The sequence below is a fragment of the Cetorhinus maximus genome, chromosome 8 (genome assembly GCF_964194155.1).
Source record: "Cetorhinus maximus chromosome 8, sCetMax3.hap1.1, whole genome shotgun sequence".
NCBI lineage: Eukaryota > Metazoa > Chordata > Chondrichthyes > Lamniformes > Cetorhinidae > Cetorhinus > Cetorhinus maximus.
The window spans coordinates 104,213,594-104,235,061 of NC_135886.1; the positions used below are offsets into that span (position 1 = coordinate 104,213,594).

Genomic DNA, 21,468 nt, shown 5'->3' on the forward strand with positions numbered 1-21,468 from the left:
GAGTGATATATCCTCAGCACTAGATGGTTTCTAAGTCCAGGGTTTTAAAGGAACATTGCAGACACTCTAGCTATAATCTTTCAAAGTTTTCTCATTTCAGGAATCTCTCCTTTCAATTGGAAAATCCTATGCGTCACTCTGCTAATTAAGAAAGGTGAGAGGGGGAAATCAGGGAGTTACAGACCAGTCTGTAACATCTGTTCTTGGGAAATTACTATAATTAAGGATAGGGTGACTCAACACCTTGAATATTTTCAGTTGATCAGTGAAAACCAGCATGGATTTGTAATGGGTCATGCCTGATCAATCTCATTGAATTTTTTGAAAGGGTGACTAAAGTAGCGAATAAGCGAATGGATATTGTTATTTATATGGACTTACAAAGGCATTTGATTAAGTTCCTCATAAGAGACTGGTAGCTAAAGTTGAAATTCATAGAATTTATGGCAAATTATCGACTTGGTTAGGAAATTGACTTGAGTGGCAGAAGGGAGTAGGTATTATGGGACGATTCTCTAATTGGCAGGATGTGACTGCTGGTCCCACATGATTCTGTGGTGGGGTCTCAACTGTCCACCATATTTATTAATGACCTGGATATAAAGCCACATATCCAAGTTTGTCAGTGACAAATGGTGTGTGGCATTACTTAGAATGCCACATATCTTTGTGTCATTTGCTGTGATGTAAATGAAAGCATAAAATTAAGAAGTGATTAGATTAAGTGAATGGGCCAAACTGTGACAAATAGTCTTCATTGTAGGTCATTCACTTTGGACCCAAAAGGGGTAGAACAGTGTACTTTCTAATTGGTGAAAAGCTAGAAACAATGGAGGTACAAGGAAATTCAGGGGTTCATGTACATAGATCAGTAAAATGACAGGGGCAGGCACAAAAAGAAATATGTTAATTGAAGTATTGTCATTCTTACCTACACTTGCAAACTGACTGTCGAGTCCCAGAGTAACCAACATGAAGAAAAATAAAATGGACCAAAAAGGTGCCACTGGCAACTGAGAAAGAGCTTCTGGGTAGGCGATGAAGGCCAAACCGAAACCTAGACAGTGGATTGAAATTGAAATGATGCAATTAATGGCACTTAAAAGAAAGATACTGTAAACTGATGTCATTTATGTAAAACCTATTAATTACTTCAGAATCCAGGTTGTCATAAAGTATCACATTTTGTTCAGTATTTGTGTATTTGGCCTGAGATCTTGTGATTTCTTTCCATCAGGGTGAGTGATGTCAGTGATGGATTCCATTTAAGGGCGCCAGTTTTTATCGCAGTTATCTGCAGAGTAAAGATGTCTCTACCCTACCCAAACAATGTGCTTCAGCCCCACCCTCAGAAGAGCTTGCAGCAGTGTGACATTTTCTTATTGCTCAACTGTGCTGGAGTCCCTCTGAGTGATGCTGTTAATTCAGTGCTGGTTTGGTGGTTCAGGACCTTTGCTCACAAGAACCAGGATGGAGACTACCCAAACTCTTCCCATGTAGGACTTTTACACTCAGCAGTCAGGGGAGACATTAGTCCCATCAGTGAAAGCTGGATTTGTGCCAATTGAGAACTAAGAATAGTATCTAATCCATTGAGCCTCCCAATCTCCAAAGAAAATCTGATATTCTAAAGATGGTTAAAACTGTGAGACCCGGTTGATATTTTTTGCCAGTTCTGGCTATTCCTGTTGATGAATTATAAGCAGCTTGATAGCGCTGAGGTTGTTTGTTTAAACTTTAGCACATTTATGTTAAGCTATCTCCAGTTCAAAACTACTGATGCAGATTGTGCCAACAGAGTGGAATAGCTGAGAGTGTTGAGCAAGGACAGTTTTTTATCTTATACTTTTGGAAACATTTTAACAGAAGATAATGGGCAGAATTTTATGTATGACGTGCCGGTGGCGGACCCTGCATGTCAGCGCTTAAAATGTCGCGCGCTGACGTCGAGCAAGCGTCCCGACATGAGCGCGCCATCGCACGACGCTGATTTTGAGGCGCCCGTGCGATCTTTGGCTCGGCGCACGGGCGTTGCAGGCAGGCATTGGGCAGGTGGGTAAGTGACTTTTTGACAAAGCCCATCCACAGGTGGGACACGTGGGCTCAGAGGGGTTGTTAATGTTTTATGTGAAATATTTATTGCAGAAAGTGTTTTAAACTTGTCTATGTGATTGGTAGCAGCTCAGATCGATTTCCAACAGCTTTCTCTGTACTTTGAAGCTTCAGCTCACCAGTCTGCAGACAGTAATCTTTATCGGGCCTGCAGCTTTCCGGAGGCCTCTATTTAGCCTGGGGGTATGGGTTCTGACATCTCCACTGGAGGCAGCTCCTCTGAGGAGGAAGGAAGGGCTAGAAAAAGGAGGAGGCCAGGAGTGGACAATCAGCCTCCAGGGGAGCCACCTTTGGGAGGCCAGGCGCAGGCCCAAGAGGTTGTCCAAGGTGGAAGGGGCCGCAGAAGACGCCACTATCCTGCTGCCAGGGTATACAGGCGGCGAAGCAGCTACCTCAATAATGACTGAGGTGCAGTGCCAAAGGAGGCTCCGGCTGTCAAGGGAAACAGTCAACTACATCTGTCAGATGATTGGCCCTGAAATATCTCATAACTGTGTGGGCGGACACCCCACTGCAATTTTAAAATTCCTGTTCTCCATGGGAGTGTGAAATGAGCTGGGCGGGCCTTAATTGGCCTGCCCACGCAAAATGGCGGCGCGGCCCAGATTACCGACGGCAATTGGCTCTGGGCCCACCTGCAATTGGGTCAGCCCCACCCGCCCAACAGAAAATTCAGCCCAATAAGCTTAACTCTGCTGGTACCTGACTTTGCAACCTCTGAAACAAGCTTATCTTGTACATGAGCCATGTGTCCCAGGACAGAGAAGATGGCAAATCCAGCAAACACACTTGTAGCACAATTAACAATGCAGACAATGATACTATCCATATAACAGTTATTGTGGAACTTGTTGTAGGATGACAGGGCTGTTAAACCTCCCCAAGCGAGTGACAGTGAAAAGAAAATCTGTGTTGCAGCATCTTTCCAGACCTGGGAAATAGAAAGTAGAATGAATCAGTTGTGGTAGCTTTTACATGAGTTTGCTGAACTGTGGCAGATAAAACTGCAAAAACAATGAGAAACATGTGGGAATTAGCACCAGAGCTCAATGGTAAACTGACTGAATGAAATGCCTTTAGCCAATAGAGTCTTCCTTAAACAGAGGGACATTTATTTTGTCTCCCTGTCTAACTCCCTTCAGGAGCTCAAATGCTTTGTGCTGCTATGTTTTCAAGCAATTTAATTAGTATCACCTTTGTTGAAAGCAGCACAAATCAAAGGTGCATCAGAAGTCCATCAGAATTTTATTAAAATTAACAATCAAATCTCATTGTCAGTAAATTGCCTGTCAAAATATTTGTTGACTTAATTGTTACTTTGTGACCCCCCACATAGATTGACATGATATTTACATATTTGCCCGACAATTTTATTAGTGAATTGTTTACAAGCTACTAGAAAGATATAGCAGGTATTGCATTGTGTTCTAATCTGCTCTGTCCCTTCCAATTCTATCATCTACCATTCCATCCCATCATTATTTCATCCTATCTCAGCCCACTTCTGTTATCTTATTCCATCCCATCTGCAAACATCTAGATGTTAAATAACATAAATTAAAATCATTAACTTTAATTGCTATCGGCTGAATTTCACCCCCATTGGGGGGGTTGTGCGGGGGCAGGCACAAACTCGATTGGCGCCTCCGACTGGGGACACGTCGCCATTTTACATGGGCGGGCTGAGCGCTCCCTGTGCGGGCGGGGGATTCCCTGAGTTGTTCACTATGCTCTTTCACGCATGCGCGCAAAAGAGCGCAGAGGTCTCCCTGAGGCACAGAGGTGCCTCAGGGAGATCGGTTTGACATGGTGTAAATTTAAATAAAGGGAAATTAAAACTTTTAAAATATGTCCCCTCATGTGATAGTGTCACATGAGGTGGGACGTGTGAAAGAATTATTTTAAAAATTTTTATTGACTTTTAAAACACTTCATGAAACCTCATCCCACCCATGGATGAGGTTTTATGAAAAATACGAAGGCTGCCTGGGCTCTTCGCCTGCCCGCCAACCTTAATGTGGGACAGGCAGCTCAGCTAATTGAATTAATTATTTAAATTGCCTTAATAGGCCTTTGACAGTTCAGCGGGCGCACAGCCGAACTGAAAATCTTAATGACATGCAGTGACGTCGGGACACCCGCCTAACATTTTATGCATCGGCGAGTGGGCCCTGGCCCCGCCCCCGCTCACCAACTGGAGAATTCTGCCCTAGGTTTCAGTTGCAACTTTCTTCTCTTTCTATCTACTAATGTGCAATGACTGAAATTAGTTTTCCCTTAGGAGAAAATTGCAAAAGCAACACAGCTTTTACTTCAAACTTGTCATAATCCAGGAACATAAATAAAAGTGAAGCATGAAGCAATTTGACTGAAGAATACAGTTAAAATTCTATGGATTATCATGGCATGTTTACCTCAGCGTCTCTCAATTTAGTGATGTTTGACTGGGTTCCAATGTAGAATTGAATTCCTTTATAGGCTCCCTCCAGAGTAGCACCTCGGACTAGAAGTATGGTCAGAACCACATAAGGGAATATTGCAGTGAAATAAACCACCTGACCATGGAGAGTAACTTGTTAGATTTTCCTGTATTGCCGGTACAACATTTACAGTGTTGAATCCAATTGAATGACAAACTAATAAAACAGAGAATGACCAGAAGATAATTGGAGGAGTAATAACTGTTCCAAATGCACATTTAACACTGAATTAGATACTTAAACTGAATTTAAATAGCATGATGTTTGGCTAAATCCTGCTGAAAAAATATGTTAATGGCACAAACAATTATTTGTGTGCAAATCAACCAGCGAGTCCCAGGATAAAGAGCTGTTAGTTAGAAATCTCCTGAACTTGCTGATCAATTTATGCCACTCCGCTATCTGTCTTGAAAAATTCCATCTTGCCCTTAGCCTCCTGTTATTTTTAAGAGCTTATTGGATTTACACATTAATTGAGCATTAGAAAGAGGACAGAATTTAAGTCTTATAATTAACACCTTTTTATTAACAATGTGACAATTTGTTAATCCAATGCCAATCAAGTTCTCTGACCCAGAAATAGAACAAATTAAACTGTGGGGTCTCATTCCTTCAGGTGATAAATTGTTCTTACAACTTTAAAAATGTCATTTAAAATTTTTTTTGCTTTCTTACTTTTCCTTTCTTTCTCTTTTTACCTTTAATACAATCTTTCTCTCCCTCTATTTCTCTTTCTGTATCTGATTTGACTCTGATTTGCCACTCTAATTCACTCTCCATCTTAGTTTTCCCTTTGTTTCTTTCTCAATCCTTAAATATTATTGGTTATAGAGGTACACTGTTGTTCCCAAAATTCACAAAGATGCCCCATTGCCCTCATCATGCTATTATCAGCTCATATTTCTCACAAGTTACAGCAGAAAATTATGTTTGAGGAATAGGATGCAGCAAAAAAAAAACATCTTTCACTCAGGACAAAAATCTTCACATCCCATTCAGGCCTCCATAACTCGTGAATTATGGATGTCATCCTCCCCAAAGAGTCACTATGAACATTATCTGTGAGATAAACAAGCCCACTTCACAAATGGTTTATAAATTCGAGTTTTATTTTTACAGAAATTTTTCCTTTGTCACTAGTTTTAACTCTTATTCATCACCAATTGTGTTACCTTTCCTGAAGATCTGATTCCTCCAGATAACGCTATCCCAACTATTACCCAGGCCAGAAGCAGACAGAGGGCTAAATACCAGACTATCCCCCCAGTCTCATCGATTGAACTTGTACGCTGCAAAGCCACTTTACTAAATAAGATGAAAAAAGAAAACATCTCTTGTCAGGAAACTGTACATTACACAAAGTTTGGGTTTTAGGCTATTATACATGATTTGAAATATAAAGAGAATCAGTACTTCATGGAGAAGTGAATTTGCAAGGAATTGAGGTTAAATTTGATTTTTTTTTTCTGTGTTTATGGTACTCAACCTTTATTTCCTGCTGCCATCAGGTCAGAGAAGGAGCCCAAGGAATATAAGAATTCCTAGACTAGAAAAGGATAATACAGAAGCAAAATACTGTGAGTGCTGGAAATCTGACATAAAAAGAAAAAGTGCTGGAAACACTCAGCAGGTCAGACAGCATCTGTGGAGAGAGAAACGGAGTTAATGGGCAGAATTATCTGCCCTCTCCAGTGGTGTGTTTGGAGGTGGGGAGGGCATTTAATCAGGTAGGCGGTTGGCAGATGAGCGCCCTTCCGCCTCCACCTTGATTAAGCCGGGGCAGGAAAGCCTGTGGTTGGCCTTGCCACCCCGCCACCAACTGACCCTTAAGTGAACAATTAAATGACCACTTAAGGGCCTCATCCTGCCACCGCTTGTATTAATCTGTCACCACGTGGGGAACACAACGAGTAAACTTGTGCGGGCTGCTTGTCGTCTCCCAGCTGGTGGGGGTTGTCCACCTCCAAAGGCACTCAGTGCCTGATTGAGGGACCCAGCATTGAGAAGGGGAGTCCTGCTGAGAGACACACCCTGTCCTTGCTACCAATCCCCTACACCCCCTACCCCATCACCTCCACCCTGCAAAACCTCTTTGGCCAGTACATACCTGTGGCCTGGCTCGCTCCGTGATTCTGGACCTCTGGTGGCTGCTGCTCCAACATCAACCACTGCCTTCCCAGTGGTGCTGTTGCGCAGAAGAGATGCCAACATCTGGTTGGCAGCAGCCCTCGGTAGGTGGGACCTCCGTCCCTGGGGTCCTGATCCTGGGAAAAGCCCTACCTTAACTGCCTCACAACTGCCTGATTGGTTCTGGTTCAATGGGCCTTCCCTAAAGGTGGCAACACAAGTCTCTCGCTGGCTCTCCAGCCGGCAGGTGAGATCCCTGTCGCTGCCACAATATTCTGCCCACAATTCAGGTCATTGACTTTTCTTCAGATCAATTCCCTGCTGTACCTTCTATAATCTTCCTGGTTATTAATTGAACTCTGTTTCTGATATTTGTCATGACCCTCCTTTTTCTCTTGTATCTTGACTTTTATTTATTGCCTTTGTCATCCAGGATACATTAGATGCTCTACCTTTTCTCTTTAAAGGAATATGTCTTGTTTTGCACCTGAACTATCTTTCCTGAATGTCCTTCATTTCTCTGTTACTGCTTAACTCTGGAATCACCTTTTCCAAACTTACCTGTGCTAAATCCCTTCTTAAATCACTGAAATTAACTCTTCCACAATTGAATGTGAAACCAGATTATGCTCTGCTCACTGTTGGTGAGATGATCCCCTACTGTAAAATGCACCAGTTTGCCCTGCTTTCTTTTCCAGAGCGAAATCCAACACTGTTTCCTTCCTTATTGGAATGGTGACATATTGGCCAGAATTTTCCCGTCGGAAATTTGGGGGTGGGGCCCGCTTGCTGACAGGAAAATGACGCGGGATGACGTCGGGAGGAACCCCCGACGTCATCCCGGTGCATTTAAATTTTTAGGAAGGCGGGCGGACAGTGAAATCAGCTGTTCGCCCGCCGACCTGTCAATGGCCAATTGAGGCCATTGACAGGATCATTAAGCTCATTGAAAGACCTGCCGTCCAACCTTAAGGCTGGCGGGCAGGCCAGAAGCCCCAGCGGGCTTCTGAAAAAAGATAAAACCTCATCCACTGGCAGGATGAGGTTTCATCTCAGTTTTTAAAAAGTTTATTAAAGTTTCACTCATGTTTATTAACATGTCCCATCTCGTGTGATAGTGTCACATGAGGGGGACATGTTAATAATGTTTTTCTTTCTCTATTTTTAAAGTTTTTTAAACATTCAGCGCTCTCCCTGAGACAGCACTTAGTCTTAGGGAGCAGTGCGCTCTTTCGCCCGCATGCGTGAAAGAGCGCACTTTGACGATGGGGAATCCTTCCACCCCCCACATAGGAAGCGCATAGCGCTTCCTGTCGGGCAGGCTGCTGGGTGGGCCTTAATTGGCCTGCCCACTCAAAATGGCGGTCGGCCCCGTTTCGGCAGCGGAGTTTGGCTGCCTGCCCGCTGCCGAGCCGGTGGGGCCCGCCTGCCCATCAAGGTCAAAATTCTGGCCATTGATTGAGAAAGTTCTCTGGTGCATATATTAGAAATTCTTCTTCTTTCCTACCATCAGCACATTGTTTTTCCCAGTCTACATTAGGTTAATAAAGCCTACCATTTTTTTGTTACATGCCTTTCAAATTTGCACAGATTTCCTCATCCATCTCCTTTTCACCGCTTGGCGTTCTGTAAACAAAAAGCCCTGAACAATGTGGCAGCTCATTCTCTGTTCCGCAACTCAAACAAAATAGATCCAGTCCTCGAACCATCTAGTTCATCCTTTCCATTTTGAATTTGAACATCATTTTCCATCAATACCGCCACTCTCCCTCCCCTTTTTCTATCACTCCTGAATACGTGGTAACCAGGAATATTAAGAACTATTCCTGGCCTTGTTTGATCCATCTTTCTGTTAATACAGCCATATGCCATAATCCCATGTAGCAAGTTGCACCTGCAGCTCACCAACTTTATGAGTTGCACCATGGACATTGACATACATACAATTTAATACCTCCTTCATCACTTTTGCAATCTTCCTTACTTTTGAGGATATTTCTAATTTTACTGCTGTTGCTCACTCTGTCCTTTGACCTAATTTCTGTCCCTCTCTGCTATTTTCTGTTTCTCCTCTCCATACCAAATTAGATAAACCTTCCCTAACGGTACTTGGAGCAATCCTGAGATAGCTACATTTGAGGTCCCTTTTATCAATCTTTTTCTTAGCACTTGAAACTTTACCTGAAGAGCATCAACACGTTTGCTCCCTAAGCCTTTGGTTCCAATATGGACTATGACATCTGACTGTTTCCATTCTTCTCACAGAATATCCTGCACCTGCTCAGTCATACGCTTTATCCTGGTACAATGAAGGTAATATACCATTTTTGAATCAGTTACAGAATGCCTGTCTATGCCCTGAACTATCAAATTCCCTGTGACTGCTGCATTTTCACTCTTTCATTTCACTCATTAAACAGGACATTCACCCAATTAACATTCCCAAGAGGAAGCTACTGGTAGCACTGTGCAGTTATCTGTAGTAATTTACTTACTCCCAGTATTGCTCACTTGGACCGAAGTGAACAATATTGATTTCTGATCCATTTGGGCAACTTTCATTGTTTGCATGCAGCCATGTTGCATTAACGATTTCAAAATGTCCACCACCAAGAGTGAAATTGCAGAGTGGATCTAGAAAATGTAGAATTTGAAACACAGAAAGACTTGCATTTATACAGTGACTGATATCCCAGAGTGATCTACAGCCATTTAAGTACTTTTGGAATGTAGTCAGTGTTGTAATATTGGAATTACAACAGCTAATTTGTGCATAGCAAGATTCCACAAACAAGCTCCAGCAATATGATAAGTGAACAGGTAATTAGTTTTATTAGTGATATTGTTTTAGGGAAAATATTGGTCAAAGTAGCATGAAAAATTATTTGAAATAGTGTCATGGGCTCTTTAACGACAACCCGAGAGGCCTTGTTTTAGTGTTCTATCAACAGAAAGCTCCTCCAACAATACAGCACTCCCTCAGCACTGAGCTGAAGTGTCCACCTCGATTATGTGCTCATGGCTTTATAGTGAGACTTGAACTCACACCCTTCTGACTCAGAAGTCAGTGTACTGCCATAGCTAACACCATTTAGATGTACATTAGTGCTGTCATTTATCATCATATAATCAACCCTGAGTTTAGTTTTGACCGATTGATTAAGTCAAATCTTTTTTATTACATGGCATTCATAATTCTATTTGCATTTCAGCCATTGGATTACACTGATTAAGTCAAATATAATTTTGCTGTGACTAATTCTATTATTTTTTAACCAAGGTTTTGGTTCCAGTGAAATTTTGTGAAACCATCAGCTTTGGCATAATAAACAAAAAGCAGATAAAAATATTCAGAAGTATTTCGTAAAGTTAATTTTGCCAGGCAAACTAAATTTTTAATATTTCACAGGATGTAGGCATTGCTGGCTAGGCTAGCATTTATTGCCCATCCCTAACTGCCCTTGAGAAGTTGGTGGTGAGCTGTCTTCTTGAACCGCTGCAGTCCATGTGGTGTAGGCACACCCACAGTGCTGTTAGGGAGGGAGTTCCAGGATTATGACACAGCGACAGGGAAGGAATGGCGATATATTTCCAAGTCAGGATGGTGTGGCTTAAAGGCAAACTTACAGGTGGTGGTGTTCCCATGCATCTGTTACCCTTGTCCTTCTGGGTGGTAGAAGTCAGGGTTTGGAAGGTGCTGTTGAAGGAGCATTGGTGATTTGCAACAGTGCATTTTGTAGATGGTACACACTGCTGCCACTGTGCTTTGACGGTGGGGGGATGAATGTTGAAAGTGCTGGATAGGGTGCCAATCAAGCAGGCTGCTCTGTGATGGATGATGTTGAGCTGGTGTTGTTGGAGCTGTGCTCATCCAGGCAAGTGGAGATTATTCCATCACACTCCTGACTTGTGCCTTGTAGATGGTAGACAGGCTTTGGGGAATCAGGAGGCAAGTTACTCGCCACAGAATTTCCAGCCTCTGACCTGATCTTGTAGCCACAGTATTTACATGGCTCCCCCAGTTCAGTTTCAGGTCAATAGTAACACCCAGGATGTTGATAGTGGGGGATTTTTTTTGGATCATTGCACATGGTATTATGAAGCATCCAATGTATTACAGTGTGCCCATGTATTGTAATTCATCACATGTATCATAGTGCACCCTATATTTTAATGCACACCTTGTATATGATAATATCCTTATTGAGTTAGGGTACATTATATCTATTTACAGTGCATCATGTGTATTATGGTCCTTAGTATGGTGGTCACTCTGCTTGTAATGGGAGGTTCTTTTGATAGATTGTGTAAAACTAACTGCAATACTTAATGAAGCCATTAAAGCATTAGCATTCCATTAATGAGTCACAATTATCAGACAAAGTCAATGGAACTTTAGAGCTTTAATAGGTTTCTACTGAAAGTTCAGGTTTCATGTACTTTCACTCACTCCTGCTATACAAAGAGACAGAACATGACCCAAAAGCGGTCCCATGGTAACATATGACCCCATAGTGACTTCATGGAAATATATGATCCCACAATGACCCCATGGGAACAAATGACCCCATAGCAAACTGTACAGGTTTATTACATCTTTTTCCTTGCATTCATATGGATCATGGCTAACAGTGTTAGCTGCTTCCCATATCTACCTTTATAGTAACATTTCTTAAGTATGTCATGATTATGATCCACACCATGACCACCAGCTAGCTCATGACAGCTAAGACTACGAGTTAAAATTGGTCTTCATTCAGTGGGTAAAATGAGTGACAATGAACCAGCGGCCTGTTCTACGTCATGCACAACATTCTTTTCCATTAATTTCAACTGAAAGGAAATTGTGCAGAGTCTATAAAGGGCTGTTGATTCACTATTGCTTGTTTCACACTTTGGGTGAAGACTAAATCTATGCCCATTCGTCAATTTTTTCTTTGTTGCTGATTAAATGCCTTTTCTCCTCCCTCACTGGTTAGTTATAGAACCATAAAAAAAAGTTATGGCATAGAAAGGGGCCATTCAGCCCATCGTGTCTGCGCTGGCTGAAAACAATAAAATACAAAACTAGCCACCCATTCTAATCCCACCTTCCTCTAGTTCTCCTACCAATCACCTTAAATCCGTACCCCCTGATAATTGATCTCTCAACTAGGGGAAACAGGTATTTCCTGTCTATTCTATCTAGGCCCCGCATAATTTTGTACACCTCAGTTAAGTCACGCCTCAGCCTCCTTTGTTGTAAGGAAAACCACACTAGCCTATCCAATCTTTCCTCATAGCTGCAATTTTCCAGCCCTGGCAACATTCTTGTAAATCTGCTCTGTACTCTCACCAGAGCAATTACGTCCTTCCTGTAATGTGGCAAACAGAACTGTGGACAAAATTCCAGCTGTGGCCTAACTAGCATTCTATACAGTTCCAGCAATACATCCCTACTTTTGTATTCAATGCCTTGTTGAATAAAGGAAAGCATTCCTATGCTTTCTTTATCACTTTATCCACCTGTCATGCCACCTTCAGGGACCTGTGGACATGCACTCCCAAGGTCTCTCACTTCCTTAACCCTCTCAATATTCTTCCATTTACTGTGTATTCCCTAGCTTGGTTTGCCATCCCCAAATGCGTTACCTCACACTTTTCTGGGTTGAATTCCATTTGCCACTTTTCAGCCCACTCAACCCAAGACAGCAGCTATCCTCTTCACTATCAACCAGACGGCCAATCTGTATGCCATCTGCAAATAATGCCTCTCACATTTAAGTCCAAATCATTGATATATACAACAAACAGCAAGGGACCCAACACTGATCCTGTGGAATGCCATTGGAAATCACTTTCCATTTGCAAAAACACTCATCAGCCATTACCTTTTGTTTCCTGTTGCTGAGTCAATTTTGGATCCAACTTGCCACATTCCACTGCATCCCATGGGCTTTTACTTTACTGACCAGTCTGCCATGTGGGCCCTTGTCAAATGCCTTACTGAAATCCATGTACACAACATCCACTGCACTACCCTCATCAATCTTCCTTGTTGCTTCCTCAAAAAATATGATTAAGTTAGTAAGAACGATCTTCCCCTAACAGAACCATGCTGACTATCCCTGATTAATCTGTTCCTTTCTAAGTGACAGTTTATCCTGTCTCTTAGAATTGATTCTAATAATTTGCCCACCACCGAAGTCAAACTGACTGGCTTATAATTATTTGGCCTATACCCTTTTCAAATAATGTTTGCAGACCTCCAATCCTTTGGTACCTTACCCGTACCCTGTATCTAGTGAGAATTCGCAAAAGATCCTCAGAGCATCCGCTGTTCCCTACCCGGCTTCTTTTAACAGCCTCGGTTAAATCCTGGTGATTTATCCACCTTACTTCCTGTCTCGCTATGCTTATTATATCTAATTTCTCACTCCTCCTCATTAACCAAAATGTCTGCATCATCCCTCTCCTTAGTGAAGATAGAGGCAAGTACTCATTAAGAACCTTGCCTTATTCTTCTGCATCCATACATGTTATCTTGTATATTTCTGATAGACCCTAACCTTTCCTTAGTTATCCTCTTTCTCTTAACGTATTGATAAAACATCTTTGGGGTTTCCTTAATTTTACCTGTCAATATTTTTTGTATCCTTTCTTTGCTTTTCTAATTTCCTTTTTGAGTTCAACCTGTAGTTTCTATACTCCTCCAGGCTTTCTACAGTATTAAGATTTTTTGTGACTGTCATAAGCTTTCTTTCTCTGCTTTATCTTACCCCATACACTTCTGGATAGCCAGGGGGCTCTAGATTTGACAGTGCCACCCTTTTCCTTTGTGGGGACATGTTTACGCTGTACCCATAGAATTTCGCTTTTGAACACCTCCACTGATTTTCCTTCAAGTTGCTGTTGTCAGATCACTTCTCAGCTTTATAAAATTTGTCTTCCCCTAATTTAGAACTTTCACTCCTGTTCTATCTTTGTCCTTTTCCATAATGATGCTAAATCTAACTGTATTATGGTAATTATCTCCAAAATGGTCCCCCACTGATACTTCATCCACTTGCCCTGCTTCATTTCCAAAGACTAAATCTAGAATTGCGCCCCCTCTTATTGGGCTTGTGATGTGCTGGCTAAAAAAGTTCTCTCAATGCAATTCAAGAATTTTGTGCCCTCTATTAGGGTAGCTGAAGTCCTCAACTATTATTGCCCTATAGTTTTTGTACTCAGAAATTTGCCTACACATTTGCTCTTCTATTTTCCTCTCACTACTTGCGGGTCTATAGTACACTCCTAGCAACATGACTGTTCCTTTTTTATTTCTGAGCTCAACCCATATGGCCTCATTTGATGATTCATTTAGTATATCATCCCTCCTCACACCTGTAATTTATTGTTTAACCAATAATGCTATACCCCATCATTTTTATACCCCTCTCCAGCCTGCCTGAAAACTTTATATCCAGGGATGTTGAGCTGCCATTTTTGCCCCTCTTTGAGCTAAGTTTCCGTAATAACAATGATATCATGTTGCCATGTGTCTACCTGTGGCCTCAGCTCATTGGCCTTATTGCTGATGAGCTGAGGGCACATGGCACAGATAGACACATTGCATTAATATATATACCTTTTAACATTTCCAAATCCATGTGCTGTATACTTTCTAACCTTTGCTTCTTCTGTCTTTCAGAGTCACTTGCTAATTTTCTGTCTCCCATTCCCTGCTCTGAATTTGTCCCCTCTGAATCTGCCCTCAGGTTCCCACCACATTGCCAATCTAGTTTAAACCCTCCCCAACAGCACTAGCAAACCTTCCTGCAAGGACATTCATCCTGGCCTTGTTCAGGTGTAGACCATCCAGCTTGTACAGATCCCACCTTCCCCAGAAATCGGTCCCAATGCCCAGAAATCTGAAGCCCTACTTCCTGCACCATCTCTCCAGCCATGCATGCATCTGATGTATTCTCCTATTTCTATACATGGCCTTGGGAGTAATTTGGAGATTACTACCTTTTAGATCTTGCTCGCTAATCTCTTTCCTAACTCTCTAAAGTTTATCTGCAGGATCTCATCCCTTTTTCTACCTATATCATTGGTATCAATGTGGACCACGATCTCTGGCTGTGCACCCTCATCCTCCAGAATGCTCTGTAACTGCTCGGTGATATCCATGACCCTCACACCAGGGAGGCAGCATACCATCTTGGAATCACATCTGCGACCACAGAAGCACCTGTCTGTTCCCCTAACTAATGAATCGCCTAACACTACTGCTCTTCCCCTCTTCCTCCCTTCCTGTACAGCTGAGCCACTTGTGGTGCCACGAACTTGGCTCTGACTGCACTCCTCCGAGGAACTAACTCCCTCACCAGCATCCAAAATAGAAAACCGATAAGTGAGTGGGACCCCAGGGGATTCCTACACTGCCTGCCTGGTTCTTTTGGACTGCCTGGCTATCACCCATTCCCTTTCTGCCTCCATGCTCCTAAGCTGCTCGTGACCCACCTCTTTGAACATGCTATCCACATAGTTCTCAGCCATACGAATGTGTCACAGTGACTTCAGACTCTGCTCAAGCTCTGAAACCTAGAGCTCAAGTTTCTGCAGCTAGTGACACTTCCTGCGCATGTGGTTGTCGAGGTAGCATCCATGACTTCCCACATAGTACAGGAGACACATTCCATGCGGCTGAGCTGCCCTGCCATTTCTTAATTTTATTTCACTTAAACTGTCCCAAAGTCTTGCTGTTTAAATTGCCTGAAGTCTTACTGTTTAAATTGTCCCAAAATCTCACTGCTTAAACTCTCCCAAAGTCTCACTGCTAAACTGTCTGAAGTCTCGCTGTTTAAACTGTCTGAAGTCATGTTGTTTAAACTGTCCTGAAGTCTTGCTGTTTAAACTGTCACAAAGTCTCACTGTTTAAACTGCTCCAAAGTCACCCTGCTAAACTATTTGAAATCTTGCTGTTTAAACTGCCCGAAGTCTCACTGTTTAAACTGTCCTGAAGTCTCACTGTTTAAACGGCCCGAAGTCTCACTGTTTAAATGGCCCGAATTCTCACTGTTTAAACTGCCCGAATTCTCACTGTTTAAACTGCCCGAATTCTCACTGTTTAAACTGCCCGAATTCTCACTGTCTAAACGGCCCGAAGTCTCACTGTTTAAACGGCCCGAAGTCTCACTGTTTAAACGGCCCGAATTCTCACAGTTTAAACTGCCCGAATTCTCACAGTTTAATCTGCCCGAATTCTCACTGTTTAAACGGCCCGAATTCTCACTGTTTAAACGGCCCGAATTCTCACTGTTTAAATGGCCCGAATTCTCACTGTTTAAACGGCCCGAATTCTCACTGTTTAAACGGCCCGAATTCTTACTGTTTAAACGGCCCGAATTCTCACTGTTTAAACGGCCCGAATTCTCACTGTTTAAACGGCCCGAATTCTCACTGTTTAAACTGCCCGAATTCTCACTGTTTAAACGGCCCGAATTCTCACAGTTTAAACTGCCCGAATTCTCACAGTTTAATCTGCCCGAATTCTCACAGTTTAAACTGCCCGAATTCTCACTGTTTAAACGGCCCGAATTCTCACTGTTTAAATGGCCCGAATTCTCACTGTTTAAACGGCCCGAATTCTCACTGTTTAAACGGCCCGAATTCTTACTGTTTAAACGGCCCGAATTCTCACTGTTTAAACTGCCTGAATTCTCACTGTTTAAACCGTTTGAAGTCTCGCTGTTTAAACTGGCCGAAGACTCACTGTTCAAACTGCCTGAAGTTTTTTCTTCTTTCCATTTAGTTACTATATTTACTTCTCGCTTTCATTATTTGCCAATCATGAGACAAAACGTTTCCCCAAATATAAATATTCTCCCTAATCCCATTCTACCAGAAGGAAATTCTTCCCAAACACATACCAACAAAAAAATTCCAATGTTCAAGCACCAATGCAGATCCTCATCTATCCTGTTATATCACAATAAAAATGCTCCCATTGCATGTCACAAAGAAATCAAAAATTTGGCCACAAAAGTGACTACAATAACTTCTCTCTTCATGAACAGCACAATGCACCCTGCCAGACCTCAGCGCATCCTGGGTTCTGGGTACAGAAAATCTCCCTGTCCTGGGTACCATTCTGATAGCAGCAAGAATTAACACTTTAAAAGGAAGAGTGTTCCACAGGCCAAGTTTAGAGCTTACAAAATGGCAACACTGTGGGCCACAAACAAATTAGAGAATATCCTTTCCCTGTAGAAGAATTGTTCTACTTGTAAAGCCTACTTGTAAAATAAAATCAGCACTATCAGTTGCAATTAATCCAAAGAAGTTGGTCGTTTTAATGTGATGAGATGAGTGGGGAGGTTGAGGATTTAGAAAGATGAATAAGGCTCTATCAGCCATGATGGTGCAAAGGGTAAACACAGAAGGCCAGAGCTGGAAAACTGAAGGGTGTCAGAAGGAATATAAGGTGGGAAGGGGTTGCAGAAATAGACATTGATCTATTCAATGCCACCATACAGGATCCAGTAGACATATCAGCTTAGATTTTTCATTAACATTGGTCCTTTGGTGCAGCTCCTACTCTGCACTCATGGCTTCTGCTGATTTTCTGTGTTTTGAGCCAATTCACATTTATTAGGGGAGAGGATGCAGTCTTTAGCAGGGAATTAAATTTAATTAAATTTAAGTGGCTAGGGACATTTTATGACATTAAAGATGCTATATGAATACAAGTTGATATTGTTGAATTGACCAGAGGAAGCTGGGGGGTGGCTGCAGCAGCCCTGACAGTATGGTAGGTGGTCCTTTGCCTGCTAGTTATTAAGCTCTTTGCGGGATAGGGAGTGAGTGTGAGGAATGAGTATTTTAATGAAGAGTACTGAAGGAATTGAAATAGGTTGCGTTGCAATCAATGGCTTAACTTCTTGATGCCTTAAAAATATAAATGACTGTTCTGCCACACATTGTAATTCTGTATACCAGGGCAATTGTGCATACCTGACACCCCAATGTTAATGACAGAGAATATGATTGATGACGCACTTTCAACATGGCAGCACTTATTTGAATGGTCTTCAGAAGCAGATAACAGCCAGTCTGTTAAGCCTGCAGAACCAGGCCACACTTCACAGTCCCAGTCAATATAATAAGGTCAGGCATCACCTACAGCCCCATTCTGCATATTAAAAGTCAGATACCACCTTCAGTCTGTATGTTTGATAAAGTTATTGCTGTACTCCAGCAATGAATAGGGCAATCCACAATTTAAAGATTCCACAATAATTTTCAGATAGTTATTATAGAAGATTATGCACATGCAGTGAGTCACAGGGAGTGCTAAAGGGAATATAAATATAACACCATTCATATATATATATCAGGTTGAATGAATTTCTATTTATTTCAACATCTCCGTGGGATGGGAAAGGAGGAAGAGAGATAATGACTGGAGAGGGGAAAGAGAGAGATGCCCTGGGTGAGAAAGCTGTTGGAGATGATCATCTGGGTGAAATGAGAGATATTGAAATTCAACTGTTGGGTATGAAGAGAGAAGGTGATGAGCGAAGAAAACCTTTTTGAAGGGTTATCTACTGGGTACTGAGGTAATCTAGAATACTGCAATAGTTCATTGGCTTGGCATTTCGCTAACACATGGGAAACCCTGGCTTGTGACCAACCAAAATGGAGAAAGTTCATTCAGTAAGGCACCAAACGTATCGAGAGACTTTGTTGGGGATGTGCAGATGTGAAGTCGATGTGTCAGAGGGAGCACACAAACCTCCAAAAAACCCATCTACCCAACCCTTCAAGCACCACCTGCCCTGCATGTGGCAGAGCGTGCAGGTCGACATTAGACTGAACAGCCATCTCAGAACCCACTGAACTAGAGTGCAGCCAGTCATCCTCGAACCTGCTGGACTGCCTAAGAAGATGAATGTAAAAAGAGCTTCCCTCTCAGTTGTCCATTGTTTCCCAGAGATAGTCTGTGCTAACCACATGATTGTTAATACATTGATGCTCACACAGTAAGCCGGAACCAATCATTGAGCTTCCAAACCACCTATCATCCTGGGACCAAATCCCTGCCTCCCCGCTCGCACTAATCAAGCCCAGCTCATAGGTTCCCTGTTTACTTAAACCAGGCCCATCCCCCAAACCCAACACAAGGATAGTATGACACACTGTAACAATCTTGGGTCTGTTCTAACCTTCTGAGTGTAAATTATATTGTGTCTCATATTGACGCATCCCCACGCCTCATATATTTGCATGTGTCTATCCTTAACTTGAGATTTAGGTAAACGTTCAGGAATGCATGTGTGAAATGAGCAGAAAACTCTATCTGGTAATAGCCTTTAGCTACTGCACAAATCCAATGCTTCCATAAGATCTCATTCAGTCTCTGAAAGTGATAAACATCATTAAATTATAAATGTTGTTATTTTATGTTATGAAATAACAAGCAAATAAGTAATAGTTATTCTAATAGGCTTATATGTATATTTTTCATGTAACGAATAGTTTAATTGGTATAAGCTGTTTCTTAGAAATTTAGTTACCAGTGAGATTTTCAAATTGATCTGTCCACTTCCTTAGCTCAAGAAATATTTATTGAGACTTGCAGATTCTACATAGCCCAGCAATCAGATTTAAAAGGTTACTGCCAGTCACAACATTATTTCAATCTTTTATAACTTGAGATGCCTTCTTCACTCTTAAAATGAAGATAGTTATTTAAACTATTGCCAACTTTTCTCTCTCATTCAGACCAATAGAATTAAAGTTGAAAAGTCAGTGCCTACACTTTACCCAATAGAAATGAAGACAGTACCTTTGGAAGTCCTGCTGCATGTTTCATCTGCACCCCACCAACTGAAGCAGTCTGCCCACGGCAGGATGGATTGGAAGGAAGCGAACAAGTAGTACAGGCTGTATCCAATGATGCAGTTGTAGTAAACGGTCACAAATGTTGACAGAAGGACCATTGTGATACCCATACCTTTAAATGGATTGAGAAAGCAATGTAAATTAGAAGTTATTCATTTGAATTAATTGTATTTTCTCATGTATTCAGCTGGTCAGACAAACCAATTTTGTTTCTTTACAGCTGTTCTGCATGGCCAGTTCTTATGTTGCTTGTGTGCATATATATATACTTGTCTAGAACTGGGCGAGGAGAAAAGGAGTGACAAATTGAATTGAGGATGAGGGAGGGTACCAGTATGACCGGAGAGAGCTGGAGAAGAGTGTCTCAGTGAAAGAATAGGAAGTTGGATGGTGTACAGAGCTTGGGCTGTTTGTTGCATTTAAATAATGCACGAGAATTATCATAACTGTATTTAATTGAAAAGCAGCTTGGTGCAAATGCTTTTAACTTTAAATGCGGCTCAGTTCATAGCACTCTTGCCTCTGAATCAACAAGTTAAGCGTTCAAATGCTTGAGCACAAAAACATAGGCTCATGCTCCAGTGCAGTACCGAGGGAGTGCTGCGATATTGGAGGTGCCATTTTTTTTGAATGAGACATTAAACTGAGGCCCTTTTGCTCTTTCAGGTGGGTGTAAAAGATACCATGGCACTATTTCAAAGAGCAGGAGAGTTATCCTTAATATTCTGGCCAATATTTATCCCTTAATCAACATCACAAAAAAAAAATTATCGAGTCACTATCACATTGGCGTTTGTGGGAGCTTGCTGTCTGCAAACTAGCTGCAGTGTTTCTGACATTACACTTCAGAAGTGCTTCAATGGCTGGAATATGTTTTGGGACATCCTGCGGTTATGGAAGGCGCTGTATAAATTCAAGTTTTTTTTAATATAAATAAAAAATTTGAGTTCAGCACGATTTAGATATTGTACTGTGTTACAAATTCAAAGCAACCTAACAAATATTATGTATTAAAATAAGAGTCAAGAAAAGCAGTCTGCTGTCTTTCTGAACTTGGAGAGTACCAGCAGAAAGCGGCTTCCAATATAAATAGAAACAATTATCATATAATTGATTACTTGATCTCAGGATGTGGTTCAGAGGAATCAGTCGCCAATTGGCCTCAGCATCTGCCTATTCATTGCACTTAGATCTTGCCGCTGTAGCACAGAATAATGCACTGTATGTTGCATAGTGTATGTCTCCAGCCTTATAAAACAACAGCTTGAATTTATATAGCACCTTTAACTTCATAAAATGCCTTAAGGTGTTTCACAGGAACAGTTAGTTACAAAATGTTTGGTTGAGCCACATGAAAAGATATTGGGACAGGTGATCAAAAGTCAAATAAAAGAGGCAGTTTTTAAGGAGTATCTTAAAGGTAGAGAGACAAAGCGGTTTAGGGAAGCAATTCCACAGCTTAGGACCTAGGCAGCGGAAGGCATGGCCACTCATGGCATTGTGATTAAAATTGGGGACATGCAAGAGACTAGAATTGAAGGAGTGCAGTGATTTCAGATGGTTATAGGGCTGGAGGAGGTAACAGAAATAGGGAGTGGCAAGACCATGCCAGGATTTAAAAGTCATGGATGAGCATTTTAAAATCGAGGGGCTGGGAGCCAATGTAGGCCAGTAAGCACATGGGTGAAAAAAGAACAGGATTTGGTGCGAGTTAGGACATGGATAACAGAGTTTTGGATGGCCTCAAATTTATGGAGGCTGCAAGGTGGTACAGCAGCCAACAATACTTGGAGTCCATAGGTAACAAAAGTATGGATGTGGGTTTTAGCTGGAGGTGAGCTGAGGGCAGGGATTGACGGAAGTGATGTTAAGGAGGTGG

The 21,468-nt window shown here is 41.9% G+C and overlaps 1 protein-coding gene across 1 annotated transcript in view; it reads right to left on the minus strand.

The window, feature by feature from the left end:
* LOC144683321 (sodium- and chloride-dependent neutral and basic amino acid transporter B(0+)-like) overlaps positions 1–21,468 on the minus strand; it is a 45,795-nt gene that overhangs the window by 12,329 nt on the left and 11,998 nt on the right. The window contains exons 4-9 of the mRNA XM_078546258.1: positions 19,534–19,701; positions 9,215–9,353; positions 5,765–5,897; positions 4,527–4,667; positions 2,815–3,043; positions 932–1,057 (exon numbers count right to left, since the gene is read on the minus strand). Of these exons, the coding sequence (XP_078402384.1) occupies positions 932–1,057; positions 2,815–3,043; positions 4,527–4,667; positions 5,765–5,897; positions 9,215–9,353; positions 19,534–19,701 (936 nt within the window). The remainder of the gene's footprint in view (positions 1–931; positions 1,058–2,814; positions 3,044–4,526; positions 4,668–5,764; positions 5,898–9,214; positions 9,354–19,533; positions 19,702–21,468) is intronic.